We start from the raw sequence: 21,395 nt of genomic DNA, 5'->3' as shown, positions 1-21,395 counted from the left end.
TTCCTGCCATTACATTATTTTGGAAATCCCCATTTCAGGATAAGCTAGAAAACCTAAACAGCTCTTTTCAGGTTATGCTGAAAAATGAAAGCTTAAATTATTTGCTCAGGTGGCAGTTTGAAAACTTTTCAAGAGTCTCCCAATTGATGTCTGAAAGTGTATCTCCGCCCTAACATTTTGAAAACAGATCATACCTTCAGCCCTGTAATTCAAAGGTTTAAAACCTATGCAGACGTTCTGACACCGAGAATAGGAATATGTTAGAACAAGGTGGTTCAACAAATTGTACACTTCCTGGTTTGAACAATCACATCTGCAGTTTTGTATTCCATTGGTGATTGAAATAAGGTATTTGTTTTGTGTTAATATAAATGCTGAGGTATTTACTACACTGGCAGAATTGAAAAATCAGCCTGGAAGGTTGCAAAAGATCTTCACCAAGAACAAGTCGATTTGAATGTGGCTTTTGTTGGCATTATTACATCAATATATTAGTGGCCACACCAAGCAATCCAAACTCCTCTTAGTATAAAATCTATTATATCCAGTGTATCAATAAAAACAGCACAACTCAGAAGTAAAGGGGTCCTTCAAAGGGGTCTTTCAAAGGAACGCAATGCATAAACTGGAAAAGGCATAGGTGTTACCCAGTTTAAAGCTGGGACCACACTTTGCAGACAGGCCTTGATAAGGTAGTCTGGTTTACATATATACATTATTAGCTGGTGTGTCCCTTGACTATTAAGGAGGAATATGCACCCACCAGGCATGCCTGCTCCAGTCATTTTATTGCTATGGATGTTCCTTTCATAGTTTAGCATTAAGGACTACTTTACAGAGAGGCCCTGATGAAGCAGTGAAGCTTCCCCACATCTGCAAATGTATGCGACCACAACCATGACTATTGTAAATAGTGGAGACATTTTTTTGGAGGCTGGCTGGTGAGTGCAATGGGAAAACTTGTATTGTCCGCAGAATAACAGCCAGGCAGATGGAAGTTTCATTAGCAGCAGACTTTGAACTTCGTGTTCACTTTAAAATTACAAATTCAGTAACATTTTTTTAACCTTCCCTTTAATCCCACACTGCTACAATCAAGTTTGCACAAGGTAAGGGACTCTCTCCTTGTCCCTTATATCAGTGTTTTTCAACTTTTTTGAGCCACGGCACATTTTTTTACATTGAAAAAATCCTGCGGCACACCACAAATCAAAAATGTTACAAAATGACACTCTGTAGCTAATTCTTTTGTCTCTAAGAATGAACTCGACAATGGTAATTGGATAATTTCCCACGGTACACCTAAAGATCCCTCATGGCACACTAGTGTGCCGCGGCACAGTGGTTGAAAATCACTGCCTTATATATACAGTGTTGGTGCATGAGCAGCCAATCAGCAGCTGCCAGTGGGATCATGTGGGAGGAAAGGGGTGACTATACCTATACCCATAAGTACCTGCATTACTCCGAGTGGCTTGTGGAATGACAAAGTAGCGAAGGGAAGTCAAGTATATTCAGAAAGGTATTTCCATTAGTATGAATTATTGATTTGCCTTTAAATATAGGGACAGCACAGTTTTCATTATATATTGAATATAGCTGAAATGGGAAAGTAGCTAAGATGTTTGGGCTTCATTATGTAGTAAACAGTAGAGAAAGGACCGCTATTGGATTACCTGGTAATTTTTTCCAAGACTGTCACCTTTAGTTACAAATACAAACCTCTGTACAATCTTTTGGCCTGTTGTTGGTATTATAATGACAATAAAGGCTTGCCACTGCTTCAGGTCACATAGACTCCCTCCCAGCAATATAAGAGAGCTATGGGAGACTTTGATTACTTACTATTACCACACTGAGTGGTTGGAATGTAGTAATAGGGTTATGTATTTTTGTTTTTATAGGATGTTGCTTTCCTTCACATTTACCCTGACATCCAAACACAATTGTGTTAAACACTTAATGATATAAACAGGAATTTGGTTGTTAGTAGCTGTTGTCAAGAATAAAAAAATATGTAGGTGATTGGATATCAAACAGTCAAATACAAATAAATATTATATCCTGTACGTTATTCCAAGCCAAGCAGGCATTGCCAACTGTGTCTATGGCTTTAGCTGCTCTCAATGTTAGCAATCTAGCTTGCTCAATGGAAATGCGGCTTTCAAGTAAGAAAAGTACAAACAGCACAAATGTTTATATGGATATATACTTATCCTGTAATGATAGGGCAGAAGAACAATAAAATATTCCTACAGGAAATGAAACGCCTTTGAAGTTGTCTGTTTATCTTTCTGTATTATAATGCAATACACTGTGGAATCCTAAAAAAAGAAATAAAAGAATTGGTGCAGTTAATATCACATGTATCCATGAATACCTCTTTTACTGAGAGATAAAATAAACTTCCAGTGCTGATCTGGTTCTAAAAATCCAGCTTGCCTGGTTGGTGTTCTGATCATCTGCCTTTAGTACCTTCTGAATCACTTACCTAGAATGAGTATACAGCCCAGGTGTTCAGCTAATTGTCACACAGTTATAGGCATGCTTCTTTTATGTGGGTGACTGAAACTACTGACACCAAAAGATCAGCTTTACATCCAGGCAATAAGCATTCTTAGAATGAGTTTAGGAATGGCAGTTTACATAATTTATCAGTATTAGGTTTAGTTAAACACAAACACATTACTATTTACCTTGGGAAAATTAAGAATAGAGGCAGTTTTTACATGCCAACTAAATTATTATGGTTGTTATTTTTTCATATATACCTGCATGCTTTGCCCACATTCACTAGGCTGAAAAAAAATCCTTTGCACGTTTTGCAAGTGAGCAGCCTAAACTTATTTAATAAACAAACCCCTGCATGGAAAGTTTCATTTAATGTCATACAATAGCTAACATGAAAACAATTCTCTAGAAGTTACTATCAGGGTGGTTTCTTATTTCCTGACTTGTCAAAAGAGCAACATTTTTTCCCTGTGGGATTCCCTTTGTAATAAATCAGTCACATGGACTGGCATTCACTTCTTTGAAAACACTTGGATATAACGAGGGGGATCTTTGGAAATTGATGTTCCTGATGATTATAGAGGCAATCATATTGTTTGCTATCCAGAATACTACAATTAATTACATCCAAGTTTGACTAAACCACAACTCCAAATATGCTACCAACACTACGTACACTACAGAACATGCCAGTTTTTTTTTTTACCAACTTTGCAAATCTCTTAGATGATATAATTATGTTACAAAAATTTAAAAAGACACTGTGGAGTTTTGCTTTCAAATAAAACATTCTAAGAATAAACTGAAGCTAATAAGTTTATTGTATATCCTTATTTGCCATGGTTCTATGAATGGCTTGTGGGTGGGGAGGAAGGTTAAAGGAAAGTCATGTCATTTAAAATCTTCTTCTTAATTTATTGTAGGGGACACTACGTCCACTTAATCAAGCCATATATGCGACATTAAATGGTCAATGTCATTCAGTAATATTCCTCTGCATATGACACTTTCATTCATTCACATAGTTTACTTGGAAGAATCTGTTCTATAAGAAAGGGGCACTTGTAGCTGCAGAAAACAATACAAGGTACAAATCATTTTATTTTATTATATTGTTATGTTATTATTACATTATATTTAAAATGCCTTAAAGCTGTAGCTGTTTAAAAAAAGTATGCCATTCTAGGAGGGAGGAGCAGAAAGCACAGTCCACCCTTTTTTGCCTAAACCAGGGCCCCTGGCTCCCTACACTGAGCTGCACATGCATGGCTCAGTGATTTTTGACAGTTTAGAGGAACGATCAGGCAGGTGCACTTGTATTATTGTGAAGGTAACACTGCCTGCTCCTGTAGGGCCTTGGGTCAAATGTTAGTGCTTAATTAGATGCAATTTCACAATTTATCACCATAGCTTGGCAGAAAGGTCAACAGTGAGGACAAAAGGCTAGCATAAGTCCAAATCATTGGACGAAAGCTTGTCAGAAAATGGGCCAATGGTATACAGAAAAGCAACAAGCCAGGCGAGGTATCCAAAGGGTAGAGAAGTCTCAAGGTCAGAATACAGGATTAGGTCAGTCTCCAACAGGCAGGGGGTTAGATCAAGCAAGGGTCAGCAACACATATCAAAGAATAACGCACCCACAGCAGAACAGGATCTGACTGCTATCACAGGCTATGGGCATCTGTTCTGAGTTTGACTAGATACTGAGAGGTAATTACCCAGCTGGGTGTGGATTTTAGTGAGTGCTATAACAATCAACCGGTTTAGATTGTTCAATGTCTATACCTCCCAGTGCTCAGACACAGCAGGCAGCAGCAAAAAAAAAGGCAGCTACATGCTAGAGCAGCGGTCTCCAACCCATGGCTTGTTAGAAAATTTTGGGGGTCCGAAGCTCTGGCCGGTGCACCCTCGAGCGGGATCAGGAGAACAGGCTAGAGCCACGGAACACGTCCCTGTACATGTCCCAGGAGCGGGGAAGTGGGTGGGCTGTGTCCCTGGACATAAGCCGCCCACTCCCCCATCGCAGGCTTAGATCTGCAATGGGAAAGTGGGCAGGGCTATGTCACGGTGACATCACTGTGGGGGAGGTTTCTCCCCCGTTGATTGACACTTGGCTCCCTGCACATGCGCGGTCAGGAGCCGGTGATTTTAGTGGTTGGTGACCACTGTGCTAGAAGACTACAAGTAGGCAAGGCTGTCATACAGAAAATAAAAGTATAAGACGATTCATCCTACAAATATCAATACGTTCTAAAAGGAACACTACTCATTAATTAGCAAAGCACACATGTCAGGGTGTATAGATACTAGAACCAGAGATTTTCTTTGGAATAAACACCCTGTTATATCACCTTTCTATAGCCTCCCAAAGGTACACAAAAACCTACAAAATCCACAGGAAACATCTCAAAGGATCAACCAAAGGGTCTCTTCTCTCACTAGAGAAGACCCTATTTTCAAAAACATTTACTATTTCCAGATTCTAGAATACCCATTGTCACACGTTACAACCAACACCATCACATCATTTACAATTTAATATCTAAACACTGGAACATTTTCACCAACATTTTCATATTGATCCAAATATCCAAACTCATCTTGGTACCAAACCATCCATCACATAGAGAAAGTGTGGTTCTCTAAGATATTCTTTGGTCTCCAGCCATTATACTTCACACTCTATCACCCAACATGACGATAGTCCCCAGGGCACATTCAAGTGCGGTCATTGCAGTCAATGTAATTGGATACACGAAAACTTAGCATTAACACTCCCCAATGGGTCTGTACACAAATTGAATTACCATGTCAACTGCCTCTCCTCAGGAATTATTTATCTCATTATGTGTTGCTGTGGTCGTTTCTATGTTGGCAAAACTAAAAGACCTCTAAAGACCTCTAAAATTTAGTCCTTAAACAGGTCCTCCCCAACATGAGAGGAGGTGACTTTGATAAAAAACAATTTCTCCAAAGTGAAATCAAATTTTTCAAATTTTAATTTTCTTACTGAAGGCGAACTATTTTCCAGGGTAAACTAAATATTCAGCTTCAAACCTTTTTTTATAAATCTTTTTCCTTTTTTGTATTTTTCTACAAATGTAATCTATGATATTTCTTGGTACTCATTCTTATGTTCTTGTAATAATTTTTCTTTATTTTGTTTTGCTGTCATAATTATACCTATTTTTGTTATTGCAATTATTCTCTACGTGATAGATAATGTTTATAGCTACCTAATATTTCTATGTATCCATATTTTCTATTACCTTCAATATCTTAATACAATTTTTTTTGTACTCATACTATCATTCATAAATTAGTTCAATTTTTGTGTGACACATTTAACACTCTCCTCTCTAGTTTACTTATGCTTTAAAAAAATTTTTCACTTCCACCTAGCTGAGGTTTTCCCCTATATTACCCGACTTGCGGGGACGGGAGTACCAGTATTAGCTGGTGCCATTTAGGCAGGTGGGTATGAATCATAGTCATCCCACCTAGCCACGCCTAACTCATGCAATTCTCTTGCATGCAGTCTGGCAATGAGCCGGATGATTTGGGGAAAACCTCCGTGCAGCCTGATGTCACACGGGGAGGGGGAACCCAAGGGAGTCCCCCTCCTAGGTGATCTTCATCACGCACGGCCCGACGTGTTTGGGCACGTGCATGTGGCACGTGAGGTCCTCAGAGCACTGCCGCCTGTATACCTTATATAGGGACCGCTTCCGGGATCTCCCGCGTCATGTCATCTTCCAACCATATTGTACAATATGACATTAATACTACAGATTAATGATGCAGACAAAAAAACAAAAAAAAACTTTAACCCAGGCAATAAGGTAATGTACAGAATGGTCCTCTTGTTTCAGAGATTTCTGTAAGCACCTAAACGTATCTTGTAAACACCTGCTTGTTTACACCACGGCTGTGGTCCTCTGCCTCTGTCCTCTGGCCACGCTGAACTACAAGGTGACTTACCAACCACATTTTTCGTCTCCCCACCTACCAAAATCTCTCTGACATATATGCAGTTACTTTTATTTTTTATTATTATTAATTTGTTATTTTATATTCACCCACTGTACGTATCCCTCATAATTTTGGGATTCCTTGTACTTTTATTCCACATTGGAGGCACCCAATTCTCTTTCCCTTCCCAATTTCCTTTTCTTTCTGAATGGGAAATACACCATACATACCACACTTTTTTTATGCATGGACAATGTAAGTCATTACCTTATTAATATTTACTATATCAGAGAAGCACTAATGTAGCTATTTATTGATATTCAATTTCATCTTTTCAAACTGTATATGCATGTATTCATTCATACTTGTAACTTATTTGTATCACTATATGTGCAATACCCCTTTGAAATGTTTATAGCTACTATGGTATATTAAAGATAAACTATACTCATAAAAAAAAAAAAAAAAAAAAAAACACTTACGGTACCTTCAATCCTGCAGGGCAGTCAAATCACTCAGGGGTGACCGGCGTCGGGTCCCGCGTTGTCTCGGCAACCGTCCCGGAGCCGGCGCTCCAGGAGCTGCCATCTTCGTCTTCTGTTCCGGGTTCTTCTTCTTACATCACCTGACCCAGGCACAAAAGCAGGTGACGTAGTATAAAAAAAAATTTGCTAATCTAACTGCGCTCAGGCATGCGCAGAAGGAGTGTCCAAGAGCCTCCGGGAATACCCGACGTAGATATCCCGGGAGGCTTTGTGGCCCCATTCATCTTCAACCGCCTAGGCGGCCTAGAATTAGGGGGTGGTGCTGCACACTTTTTTCTTTTTAAAAAAAGGGTGTTGCGCCTAAAAAAACAAAAAACAAAAAAACAACAGCATTTTTACCTTACATAAAAGGGTTCTCTATCCTTTTATGTAAAGGGAAAATTCTGAGTATAGGTACACTTTAAGGTTTTGCATTTACTTTTTACTACTTTACATAAGCCATCTCCTGTTCTTTGTACTAATGCTATGTATTTGTGCGTACACACTCACATTCATACGCACACACATGAAATTTCCAGGACAATAATTGGTAGCACATTTAAACAAACCGTACATAACTAGTCAGTTTTAATATACAATTAAAAAAAAATATATAGTGTGTTGTCAATTCAGTGTGGTATGTATCAAAAGCCCAAGCCCACTCAATAATAAAACCAACATAATTACAATATGCAAGAGATCTGTACTATATGGGGTAGCCATTGTCACAGTGTGATAATAACACTTTGTGAAATAGCAGTTGTCTTTGTAGAAGTATTTATAAATACAAAAAGATAACACAAAATTGAGATGGATGTATTTAAATATAGCTTAACAATTTATTAGTAAATAATAAGTACAACATCACAGAGATGAGCAACTTCTTAAGAAATTTGACCATTTTAAAAATGCTGTGGTGAACCATTTTTTCTTTATTCTCATGAATTTGTGAGTCCTTGCTGTCTCAGTGTGCAGCAGATACTGCATACCTGTAAATTACAAGATGTTCTTCTCAATGACACAGTAAGTATGCACATATTCCAGCAAAAATAGGGATGCTGATTTGTCAAAGAACCTTCAAATTCAGTAATAGAAACAAAGTTTCAAGCACCTCTACATCCTAAAGAAACCAGTTGTTAGAAACAAGAAGACTGAAATTGAAGACTATATTTTTTCTAAAGCATCTAGTTGTCTGGCTAGTCATACTGATCCATGTTTCAGCATGACCTAGAAAAGGTATGCCAATACGGATATGCGACTTTTCTTATTTTCATACTTTTTTCTGTATCAGTGGAAATTATTTCAACAGCCAGATGACTAGCATTTTAGACGTATGAGAGCAATACAAGCCTCCTTTTTTCTTTCTTGGCAGGTTTACTTATATATTGGTCAAACTAGTGAAGTTCATTATCAGAACAGGCAATACTGAACTCAAAATCCTCATTTATGAATGTCTCCAATAATAGGTTGTCCAATGGCAACCAATCAAACTCAAATCAAGTAAAGAACATAACATTTAGAGTTTTAAGGTGTAAAGCAGATTGGATGTCCAATAACAAAACAGACCGTTCCTATGTCAGACAAAAATAAATGAGGCCTTATGTGATGATATGGCAATGTAAGTAATAAGAAGCATATTCTCTGCAGAATGGGGAACTGTTTGTTGCTTGAAAAACTAGGGAGTTACATGTTCTTCATTTGAGCCATCAGCTCCTCGAGACTTTGATCTGAATCCTCCACCGTAGCTCCAGATGTGGGTTTCTGAGGACAGAATACCAAACATATTCACAAATACACTTTGCCCAAATCCATGAATTATATACATGTTGAGAATAATCATTAGAGACTCAAAACATAGGAAGAATCAAACAACTAAAATGTATCACTTTAAAATGGCTTTATTTTTATACCATAGAGCTCTGTTCAATAAAAGTTCAAAAAAATAAAGTTCAAAAAAAAAATTGGCACTGGCACAGATGCAAACAATTTGCTAGAGCCCATTAATAAGAAAATGTATTTTGGTCTAGTGTAAAGCAATGCCAATACTTGGGCATTACTGGACATAGCACACCACTTCATCATAGTGGAAAAAATCTTGTACTCTCACTCATACAATATTGAAAAAGTTAAATGTTATTGATGGAAATATCTGTGCATAAAGTTTCTAACAAAGGGAATGTAAATATGGAAGGCAATATAATGAGCAGTTTCCATTCCCTATAAATTCAAAGGCCCAGTTCCTAGCAACATTTATGTTTCTTGCACTGGTTGCCTCAATATGTTCTTTATAATCTCATCATCTTACATTAAACCTTTGTCAGCACTGGTAAATTTGCACATTGATAACAAAAGCACTGACAATTCTAGGAATTATATATAATAGGCAAACATAGATTTCATGTGATTACCTACAATGCTCCACTGAAATAGACTTGGCTTTCAGAGATAACTCCTCACCTAAGCCCTCGGGGCTACAATATGTAGATATTTTCCAAGTTTGTAATTTAACTCTTGACTTTGGAAAGGGGTAAAAGAACCACCACAAGGGTAGTTTCACATATGCCTGGAAGTGAGCTTTAAGCGTGCATAATTTGGACACAGGTGCAATTTAAAGCCGTTTTGTTATTTTAGAACTTGAGAGATCAGGCAGCCGACAGGGCAACCAATATAAGGCTCAAAGTGACCTTACATTCCCAAATTGAAAAGAAAAGCTGAACTAGCTTGAATTAAAAATAATATAAATCTTTCATAAACACACCATCACAATTTTAATAACTGAAGATTCAGATTCTCTGATAAGCCAAGCCATGATCAGTTGTCTTCACATAAAATGTAAAAATCTTGACATTCAATTTTTACAGCATCCACCTGCTCACATAACATGCCGAGTTTAAAGCTTTCACATTAAATTAAGAACGCAGTTTATTGCTCCCAGTTTCTGTGTATTGAAAATCTATCTACAAAATAGGGAATCAATAATTCTCCTACCGTAACAGGAATTGTGTATGCTACAGTGATTCCCTCTGGTAAATCAGGAACAGGTCCAGAAGCTTCCTTCAACTCTTCCTCAGAAACCTCAGACACTAGTTCAATTCCTAATGGTCAGATAATAATTTTTTTATAATTATTAGAATCAGGACACATAAATGTTGTTCATATTTAGGCAAACACACAGTTTTCAAAGTCATATTTCTAAATGAGAAATCTCTGAATACAGTAATGTACACATCTTAGAATGACACAAAAGCAAGTACATTGTGTGTGGAAAAGATACAAAATATCTTTGTTTATGATTTATGTACACTATTATGAACATGTTATACATTGGAGCTTAAAGCAATCCTGTCAGTTAAAACATAAAAAAAAAATTCAACTCTTTTGTTCCTTCCTCAGACTCATATGTTAATGCTGAGTCTTGCAGTGACATAAGGAGTAAAAGGATGGAAAGCTGACAGGGTCACTTTAAGTGAACAGGTTCACTTATCTTTTCCCCACCCCAGCAGCATGTATGGGGTGTATTTCTATACTATAGTTTTCTGCCTAAGAGAAAATACTTTCAGGTATAGGGAAGCATGTGACTTAATTCCTCTTCTTCCACATATCATTACTGGTAATTAGCCAAGCACAGTTACATGGGGTTGACAAAAGATTCTTTGGGCCTAGGCCTAGATAAGCCATGATTTATAGTTTACAAAGTTTACAAAATGGTGTTTAAACACTTAGGTACCAAAGCTTTTTTATTAACCTGGTGAAATATGCACAGGGTTTTATCGCTTCTTTTTAAAGAGCTGGGAGGAGCAGGCACATAAGGAAGGTGAGTTAGTGTTCTTGCAGATTTTTCCCCACAGGAATAGGCTCTCAAGTTCTCTTTAATAAATGAAAATACACTATGTTTAAATCATTACCCCATTCATTTTCCTCATGTACAACAGGTGTTTCTTCTTTGACTACAATTTCAGGTTTGGGCTTTGCAGCTTCTTTTAACTGGATAAGAAAAAAAAAATACATAAATTCTTCATAATACATAAATGTGTTAGGTCAATATGATACCAGAACAAATGCAGTACACAAAGAGACAAAATCCATATTATATGATGAAGATGATAGGAGTACTTTGTTTTGTTCTAGTATACTCAGCAATTTGGGGGAAATGGGACCGTCTTTGATTGCGCTGACTTCTGAGATTATAGTACTTGTAGTGTTTGAGGATTTGAGGCAATGTGCTAAAAAATGATCATGGACATGACTAGCTGTAGAAAAGTTTCACTAGGAACAATAGGTAGTATGGTATCAGAATATACTCAAACCAAAATCTTTAGTGTGGCTCAGACAATATACTTTTCTGTACGATTAGTAAAGAAATGTCTCAACAGACTGGAAAATGTTTGTTATAGTCAGCATTTCTATTAGTGAAATGTTGACAACATGTACCGTAGTTGGGTATCAACAAAATTAGTCTGACATCAGTTTGTCATGTTTCTGAAATCATTCATACGTATTGACAGGTGCAGGACTGGACCTGCAGTCGGCCCCTTCTGACGTGCATTTTTCTTGCTACCTATAAAAGCTATTTTAAGCAAACAAAAGTATTTAATAAAAGGCAAATAAATATGAAGTCATCCAGAATGAATATATTGGATCAGCAAGAGAGCATCAGAGGAAAACTGCCTAGTTTTCTTTTATGGACTTAATGGAATTATATGTCATAAAACAAAACATACACACCAAATGTATTAAAGTAGTTACAAGCTTATGTACATGTAACTGACTATAACAAAATGTCTACCTTGAATTCTTCCTGTCGTTGCACACAGTATCTATCACTGCAGGATGGGTTAGGCTTCATGGACATAGTTGGAAAGTAGTCCTGCATTGCATTGTATCCCAGGTAGAAGCTCACTGTGCCAAAGTTTAGGAGATACCTAAAGGAATAAAGCAAGATACTTTGACTAACAATCAGAAAACGTATCCATCAACAACATTAAATGACTATGTATCACCTTTTACTAAAGCAGATTTTATGGATTTACCTTTTCAAGAATACTGTATGCATCATTTTTGCATAGTTTTAATTATTGGCTCCTAAATTGTGTTTTTTCCCTCATCTAAATCAAAGTTGGACAACAGAACAATTTTTTATTTACTGCTACAGTAATCTATCTGCTTGCTGTGCCATGATGAAGCCTAATGTTCTAAAAATCTTATTGTATAGACACTTATGGGATGTGATCCTCTTCTATGGAGGTCTTCACTGGCAAGAGGGACTGGAATGGGAAGTCACAGGGAGTGGCCCATGCCAAACTTGTGCAATGATAGCCCCAGTGATGTGGACCACATGGGGTATGTATCTGACGGGTAGACTACATGAAAGCTGCTTAGGTAAGGTAGGATGTCAGAAAAAAAACTTTAAAGAGTGCATGGCAAAAAAAAAACCATTTCTGCAGCCATCAAGTGATTGGAGTAGCATTGTCAGGCAAGCCACATGCCAAAATTCTCTATGAGTAAAAAACCTAGGGCTAGAGTATAGAGTGTAGAATGTAAATTTAATATAATATAAAAAGGAAACGGCAAGCATGTAAAAATCTGAAGTCATACCAAAAAATCAAGATAAATGATGCAATTATAACTCAAAAAAGTGCTCATTAAAATATATACTAATTTCTCGAACACCCAACCCAATGGAGTACTTTCTTGCTAGCCATGAAAATAAAAGTGTATATTAAAAGTAAAACTATATATTTTTTTTGGTACACTTTTATGAAGTCACTTACTTCAGGACATTCTGCACAAGTATTCCAGCTACAACTCCCATTGTGGTGGGCAGACTTGCTGCACAGACCCCAGCACGCTTCAAAGTCTTTTCATCAATGTTAGCTGCAACAACTAGAGGAGGTGCACACTAAGGAAAAGATAAAAAAAAATTCTGAATCTAAAATATAAATGCAATTTAAAGGATTTTACATACATATAAAAACATCTCAATGTGTGTTAATGTATAAAAACATGGTTTCTATGTGGATTTCATAATTAATAATATACATTGCCAGTTTTTTTTTCAGCAAGTAATCTTGTTGCGGTTTAAAAATAATGGATTAATGTAAAATTTATAATATGAAATGTGTGCCACATACTGCAAAGCAGGCTGTTTCTCCAGGTTTAATGAGTTGAATGTGTCCGGATACCGCATTTTCACTGACTCCAGATTCCATCCAGATTTGTCCCAATTCATTGCATGCCTTCATGAAAGAAAGGTTACAATATAGAATATTACAACTTAAAGAAAGCAATAATTAGTCATGTTATTGCTGTGTCCCCATATTGTTATTGTTTATTTAATAAGGATGAAAAAACTGTAATATGAAGAACATTATACAATGATCTACATGCATACTCTCAAAACAAAAAAACTGTTATCATGTGAGAAAGTTGTCCTGATGTGTTATACTAAAACATAATCAATGTACCTCAGGCAACCACAGGTAGGAGAACAGATAATCTGCAAGTACTCGAAGCTCATGACCATAAAGGAGTGTAATGTTTCACAGAGAGATCCAATCAGGTTGTTCTTCCTCCAGTAATTGAACTTTTATTTCAGAATAGTAATGGAATAGTGGAGATATACCCTTGACACTTTAGGTGTAATTCGGCTTTGCAAACTTTTGGCCCAACTCTGTGGAAAATAAAATGGGCTCTCCTCCTATCCCAGAGTTAACACTGTGAAAGACTACAGACCTGTAGAATGAAGCTACAGTGCAGCCTATGAAAATGTGATGTCCTGAGGAGATAAGAAAATGCTATCCATACTCCTTTTTAAACTGGGCCTTTAGCTTTGTAGGGTATTACAGTTCTAAATAGAATCAATGCATGTATAAATGTCAAGAAGCAGGTGCCTTAAGTATATTTCCTATTTACAAAAATAGAATTAGTTCTTACAGTGTTAATTGCCATTCGTGCTTCAAAGTTGTCAACACAGCTCAGTACCAGGTCCACTGGTTCCCCTTCTTTTAATCCTCCTTTGCTAAATAAACAACAAAAAACAAAAATGTATCTGGCAGGGAGCATCATTTCTTTCTCTAGCTTACAAGCTAAGAATATTGCTACAAATGCAAGATCAAAATACAGCACCATGTAACATAGACTGACAGGACAGTTACCATTGAATACAAAAAACTAAAGATTTGGACAATCGTATTAACCAACAATCATTTTTTTAAAGCATTAATAGAAAGATATATGTATAATAAGGAAATGAGGATTTTTACAAGGTACCACTAAACTGCAAAACAATATATAAAAAAGCAAAAAACTTTTTTACATAGATTCTTTAAAAAATGTGTGCGCATTCGCTTGTATGCAAGTATGAACATATATGTTTTTAAAGGATCTATGTAAAGAAATGTTGGTACCCTATAAATTCTCATTTCTGTTTTTCATATGTACATACCACTTATTAGGATGTGGTACCTTTTTCTTTGAGCCGGATTTACTTAAGTTCTCCAATGCTGGAATGGATCTGGTCCAGGATTGAAAACCTTTGCTAACAAGTAGCTGATGACTTAAGAATCCATTCCAGGTTTGCTGGATCACCCAGCTTCACTGATGAAAGTGTATCATCTCCAGCCTTAGGGAGCTTTAATAAATCACCCTTTGGATCCCTCTATGATATAATGTACTCTAAGTTACAAAACAAAGCAATTGCTGATAAATGTCATAAATTGCATTGCTGATGCAACTAACAACATTTTGAATAAGTGATCACACAGGCCCATGAATAAGGCAAAATGCAGAAAACAGAATTTTATATATATATATATATATATATATATATATATATATATATATATATATATATATATATATATATATATATATATATGCAATTTGTCTTATTTTGGGATGCAAATTGTTTATCCAAATTCCTCACTTCCCACTGCAGAAAAAAAGTTTTGCCAGACATATATTTGATGACTTAAATCTATCTTTCTGACTTAAATCTATCCAGTGATAAAAAAAACACATGAGCTTATTACCTTATCCTGTCCATGAAATGCTGGAAATTTTCTATGGTTGTTATGTTGTAGTTGTGAACTTCAAACTGGACATCGGGGTTAATGTTCCTGCAAAGGAGTACAAATATTCACTTGTTTGGTACTATACATGCACATGATGCAAATCCAAAATCCCAAATTTGTGTGCCTAGGAACTGGGTTCCCTGATTATGTAAATTAGGAAATTCCATTAAGGCTACAAATTATATATATTACCAAGGTATAGGTCAAGTTTTGACCTTTTGCCAGTTACAAAAATAACTGCAAGTTAAAAAATGATACTTCTTAATGGTAAACTAGACAGAACCTAGGCAGCAATTAGTATTACCGAGTATTTATATAGCGCCAACATATTACGCAGCGCTGTACATTAAATAGGGGTTGCAAATGACGGACAGATACAGACAGTGACACAGGAGGAGGAGAGAACCCTGCCCAGAAGGGCTTACAATCTAGGAGATTGTCATATGATAATGTCTTTATGAATGGTAATGTATGGTAATCTTTAATACAGTCTAAGGTCAATTTTGGGGGACACCATTTAACCTAACTGCATGTTTTTGAAATGTGGGAGGAAACCGGAGTACCGGGAGGAAACCCACACAGCCCAGGGAGAACCTGCAAACTCCATGCAGATAGTGTCCAGGTTGAGATTCGAACCTGGGACCCAGCACTGCAAAGACCAGAGTGCTAACCTCCAAGCCACCGTGCTGTCCTAATTTATGATAAACATGCCAAAATCATTTTTAAAAAAAATCCTATTTTAATGTAAATAACTCTATGTTCAAATATGTATATCTTTGTTTGTGCCAGAGTATATGAAATGGGGCTGTGAAACAGATGGCAAGGTATGGTCCGGGAAGGTGATCTCTATAATGCCTTTATAAAGGCTTTGTATAATAGGAAAGGGTCTAGGCCAGGGGTCAGCAACCTTTACTATCAAAAGAGCCATTTTGCCTCCTCTTCCACTAAAGAAAAATAGTCTAGAGCCGCAAAACATAACACAGTTTATAAACTTTTAAAAGTTTTAATATTTTTTTAATTTTACCTGTTACAACAAGTGTGCATGTGTAGGCTCACTGGTAGATTTTTTTCATTAGAACACCGGATAGGGAATCCCCCTCCTCCGCAGTGTCTTGGGAGGAAGGGGATCCCCCATCAGAGATCTCCCGGTGACAACCCAGTCAGACAACAGTCATACCTACCACAACAATACACTATGCTAACAGCACCGCTTACATATAGAAAAATGGGGGGAAAGGAAAGGCTAGGCTGAGCTTTGTAACACTATAGCAGGATTTAGAATAAAAAGACCATTTACATAAAAAAACACTACCTAGGAAACTAGATTTCCTCTTTTCAAATAGTATATTATAGGTATAGTATTAGGTAGGTTTGAAAAGGGAATGATTTTCACAGGTCTTTTGTAGGTTTAATCTTATTTCCCACAGGATACCTGTGGAATACATCAGTGTTGGCCTGCACAAATAATGTTTATGCCACCTCAAAATACAATACAGAGTAAATATAAACTATGTTTCATATGTCCAAAATAAAGTAAATGTCAGGTATTGTTCACCGTAAAACTTCTGCTGTAAGGTACCTCAGTGTGTGCTCCGCTGCTTCCACTTTGCTGAGACCTGCCTGGTGTGGCTGGAAAAAGAGCCTGTTCATATTTGCCAACTCCACCTTGTCATAATCAAATAGCAGCAGCTGGAATTAAATAAAGAGTTAAAATGAAGATGGTTTGAATGTTAACACCAAGACAAAATAAACAGAATACAAAAAAAGAATGTAATATTAAGGGTTCATGGATATATTAATATACGCAGGTAAAGCATTATTAAACCTAAAATCAATATATAAGAGTGTGGGCAAAAAGTTTCTAGTTCCCCCCTCCCCCTGTATTTTGTATTCTATGTAGTATGTTATATTTTGATATAAATATTTAATTTGGTTATGATGTTTTGTTTTTGTATTGTGGATTTATTTATTCTAATAAAAATAATTTATTAAAAAAAAACAAATTCACATTCATTAAACTAATACAATGGGGTCTATTTATTTTTCACTCAATTTTACCTGTAAATAACACATTTTCTCACAGTTGATTAAACTCAGAAATGTTTTAATTCCTGGATAAATGTTGCTTCACACAACGGAAGGATTGTTTTTCCTGACAGTTTACCACCAAATACCACAGGACATCTTTAGAGGTCTTGTAGAGTCTATGGGCCTAATGTACTAAAGCTCTCCAAAACTAGAAATGATAGATTATCATGGGACAACCTAAGCGATCCACATTGGCCAACTAATAGCAAATAATTTTTAGGAAATCCATTCCAGGTTTGCTGGATTGCCCATGTTCTCCCATGATAATCTATCTTCTCCAGTTCAGGAGAGCTTTAAAAAAGTGGGCCATATGCCACTGCAGGTCAGAGCAATTTTAGCAGCACAAGGCAGATCTACAATATATCGGGCAGGTGGTTTTATTGTATTGATCGGTATGTTAATTATATTCTAATGCTACAGTAGACTTTGGTGCCCTGCTCACATTTTGCTCAATAGCGTTCTTTTTTTCCTATAAAACAAGTGTCTGCTTAACTCTCTCCCAGTTCCTGCACCTGGAACCTAATGTGATATGATGTCTCTGCTACAGTTTCCAATGAGTTTGGTACAAACTAACAACGTTGTCTGTCCTGGGCTTCATTCAATATTCCTTTAGAACGGAGGTCAGCAAACCATTTTGGCCACTAGGCCATTTCAGGGGTAGGCAGGAGCACACTAGGCCGGACTCTCTCTCGAGTCCCGCCCCAATGGCTCTGCCGCCCACCAGGAACGCCCCCTGAAGGGAAATCCCTCTCCTCCGCAATGCATATGTAGAAGAAGGAATGTTCCCTGGCTGTGGTAAATAGGGAAGGGACCAACAACACGGAAAATCAAGAGCTGCCTGCTCCTCTGGAGCTCCGGTAGTTAGGCCGGAACAAACTACCGGCTAGGCCATGTCTGGCTTAAAGGCTGGAGTTTGCTGACCTCTGCTTTAGAAGGAAGCACATGCTGGAAGCAGAAAGCAACTCTTTCCCCATCAGGAACTACTCAAAAAGTACTAAACACAGCTTACAAACAGATGCTTCTTTTAATGGCACATAGATGTCACTTTATTCTCCAAGCAAGCCTCATGTTCTGCATACATATTATTAGAAAATGTGGTGACAGCAATATCTACAACTGAATTAGATTACTATATACTGAGCGTAGTGGTATCAGAGCAGTTATCACTCCTGTGAATCCTGCATATTGAGGGCTTTAAACCACTAATAATAGAATACATTACTTTGACGTTTTATAGATGTAAAATTCATGTTCCTAAAATAAATATTTGGCCAATACAGGTAGGGGCTTCCCTGCTCACTATTGTGCAGGATGGAAGCTTGAAGGGGGGCAGTCTGCATGACTTGCAGAAGAAACTCTGCAGTTGTTTCTTTTTGTATATGAGAGCACAGCTTGCTGCAGAAGTTAATGAATGTATGGGATCCATAATATTTTGTTGGTACAAACATCTGTCCTAAATGCATTCATTAAAATAATGTACCTGTTCCGACTTACATTGAAATTCAACTTAAGAACAAACCTACAGTCCCTATCTCGTATGTAACCCGGGGACTACCTGTATAATGATAGATAAAACCCACCATCCAGCAGGAATAATATTTTTTTTCATTGGTTATAGGAGAATTCCTTTCGTTTTTCTTCCTGTCCCAAGTCCTAATCAATAGACCCTTACTGATGGCTCTCTTTGTAGCAATGAGTGAATTTGCTTATAATTTAGAGAAAACACTACACTGGGTGAGAAGTTATTATAAAAAAGTTTTTTTTTTTACCTTCTAATATCTAAAACAGTGGGTGGAACTCTTATTTATTAATAAATAAAACTGAAATATACTTTAAAAAAATGAAATCTGTATTACCTTACCAATGCCACATCTTGTCAGCATTTCTGCAGTGACGCTGCCAACTCCACCAACACCCACCACCGCCACTGTGAAACTGCGGATTTTCTAGGAAGGAAACAACTGATATTATTAAAATCACTTTCACAGCTACATAGGGATTTCATTATTATATAATTGTTATTTGTGGAATCACAAAAATGATGATACAGAATAAAGCAAGTTTACACTCTATTTTTCATTTTTAATCCTACCTCATAATCTTCCACAATTCCCATCCGTTTCAAGGCCATTAGACGGAGAAAAAAAAAAAAAAAAAAAAAAAAGAAAAAAAATGAGAAAACTTGCGGATTAATGATAGATTTTTTTTTAATATTCAATGTTTTATACTATAGATAATTAAATAGGGGAAATGGAATGACCTGTATGTCAGGGATAGGTCTAGAATACATAGCAAGGAAATCACATGGAGTGTAAGTCTTTATTTACCAATTTCATTCATTCATTTCAGTAATCCCAGATTCCTTTTTATGTTACTAAAGCCATTATCACCACAGCTGAATTCCAGCCCTCTCTTTAGTCTTGTACAGTTGTTCAGGTTCCACTCCTGCACTGAACTTGTTTACTCTGTTTTCACTACATACAGTCAATTTCTCGCAGTGGTCATTAGAATCTGCAAGTCAGATGCAGCCCAATTGATGGGAAGATGTCCAGCATCACCTAGTCCTTTACTTTTCATGACCTAACAATTTTGGTCATTGAATTTTAGTTTCTTTACTTACAAAGACTAAATGTCACAAGCTGGTGTTAAAACAACTTCTTGAATCCATGAATAGCCCTCCTGCAGCCATAACCTACCAGCATTGTATATATAGGAACAGAGATGTCATGACGTCAGTGGTCTAAAATATGGTACGAAAACAGAAAGTCTTTATTTACCAACTTCATTAGCAAGTTGATGAATAAGAGAAAGAGAACAAGGAAGGGGAACTATAGCTTTAATGTGTCTATAAATGATATATTAGAAATCCCATCTGTTCTCACAGATCTCCCAAATCTCTCCTCTGGATGGCAGTGAAATCTGACAGGGGATCTGATACTTCCTAACTTTTTTACAAAAAATAGGGACCTGTAGTCTATTTAAAGTGTATGTATATATATATTATTATTATTGTTGTTAAAAAGGAACTAAACTAAAAATTACCAAAAAAAAAAAAAATTCACTTACCTTCAATCCCACAGGGCAGTCCGATCCATCCGGGGGTGTCTTGCATCAGGTCCCGGGTTGTCCCAGCATCTGTCCCGGAGCTAGCGCTCCGGGTGCCGTCATCTTCGTCTCTTCTTCCTAGTTCTTTATCCTCCGTCACACGACTCGATTGCGTGATGTAGGATGGGGATAAAAAAACTTGCTGATCTCACTGCGCACATTTTTCTTTAAGCGGGAAAAGGCTCCTTTTGCATGTGCCTGAGATGCTCGGGCATGCACAGAAGGAGCACCCAAGAGCCTCATTGGATGCGTGACGTAGGTATTCCAGGAGGCTCTGCGCTCCCATTTATTAGGGGGTGGTTCTTTTTTTAAAAAAAATGGTGTTGCACTTACCCTACCCTTGTTGTCTACCCTTTTATGTAAAGTGAAATTTCTGAGTTCAGGTACTCTTTAAATAGGATTTATGTAGCGCCAACATATTACGCAGCGCTGTACATTTATTAGGGGTTGTAAATGACAGATGAATACAGACAGTGACACAGGAGGAGAGCACCCTGCCCGAAGAGCTTACAATCTAAGAGGTGAGGGAAGTAACATACAGTAGGAGGGGAGATATGTAGTGGTGGGAAGTAGTGAGGAGATATATATATATATATATATATATATATATATATATATATATAGAGAGAGAGAGAGAGAGAGAGAGAGAGAGAGAGAGAGACATAAACACACATTCACATACACATTCACACATTCCATATGGTGCACCTGTATGGATTGGAATCCACCACCTCTGCACTCATCTTCTCTATCTTGTTCCTGTGGCTCTCATGTTTGCTTTGCACCGTGCTGAGCTCCTCTTCCAGCTCTCTGATTCTTGCTTTCAGCTCCTGTACCAGGGTGTCAGAAGCCATGACTGCTCCCAGCTCCTCCACACACCAAGGACTGGCACACCCAAGTGACTCAGAGGCTGGGTGTCCCTGTAGCAGATCTGTCAGTGCTGTGACCGCTGGGCTCTGTAGTTCCCCACACCTGACAGGTGATGTTGCTGATGCTGTGTACCAGCTGCTTCCTAAAGACACGTCTGCAATCAGGAAGAGGAGTTCCAGGTCTGCGCACTGCTCCCCCTGTGTCATGCAGTGGTCCCCTGTGCTACTTCCTGCCCATTCTGAGGCTAGTCATT

The 21,395-nt window shown here is 37.3% G+C and overlaps 1 protein-coding gene across 2 annotated transcripts; it reads right to left on the bottom strand.

Annotated features, from left to right (window-relative positions):
* Nucleotides 1-7,822: 7,822 nt before the first annotated feature.
* Nucleotides 7,823-21,345, bottom strand: UBA5 (ubiquitin like modifier activating enzyme 5). Of its 2 annotated transcripts, XM_072412305.1 has the most exons (12): nt 20,981-21,345; nt 19,260-19,305; nt 19,024-19,113; nt 16,659-16,768; nt 15,038-15,124; nt 13,941-14,025; nt 13,139-13,243; nt 12,779-12,906; nt 11,794-11,929; nt 10,913-10,991; nt 9,996-10,102; nt 7,823-8,768 (listed from the first exon to the last, which is right to left on the bottom strand). In XM_072412305.1, exons 1-12 carry the CDS (start codon nt 21,124-21,126, stop codon nt 8,691-8,693), a joined length of 1,197 nt encoding a protein of 398 aa, XP_072268406.1. In that variant the 5' UTR covers nt 21,127-21,345; the 3' UTR covers nt 7,823-8,690. The 2 variants fall into 2 exon arrangements, with proteins under 2 accessions (XP_072268406.1, XP_072268407.1); XM_072412306.1 differs by lacking the exons at nt 19,260-19,305; nt 20,981-21,345 and having other exon boundaries at nt 19,029-19,112.
* Nucleotides 21,346-21,395: the final 50 nt, after the last annotated feature.

This window comes from Pyxicephalus adspersus, chromosome 5 (assembly GCF_032062135.1).
Source record: "Pyxicephalus adspersus chromosome 5, UCB_Pads_2.0, whole genome shotgun sequence".
NCBI classification, from domain to species: Eukaryota; Metazoa; Chordata; class Amphibia; order Anura; family Pyxicephalidae; genus Pyxicephalus; species Pyxicephalus adspersus.
Note: the sequence above shows the minus strand (reverse complement) of the source record. Positions and strands in the feature narration are given on the sequence as shown.

Coding starts and splice junctions, on each gene's coding strand:
- UBA5 (XM_072412305.1), bottom strand. CDS start 21,126: ATGGCTTCTGACACCCTGGTACAGGAGCTGAAAGCAAGAATCAGAGAG. Junction 10,992..11,793: donor AACGACAGGAAGAATTCAAG/GTAGACATTTTG, acceptor TTTCTTATCCAG/TTAAAAGAAGCTGCAAAGCC. Junction 10,103..10,912: donor ACATGAGGAAAATGAATGGG/GTAATGATTTAA, acceptor TCTGACCATTAG/GAATTGAACTAGTGTCTGAG.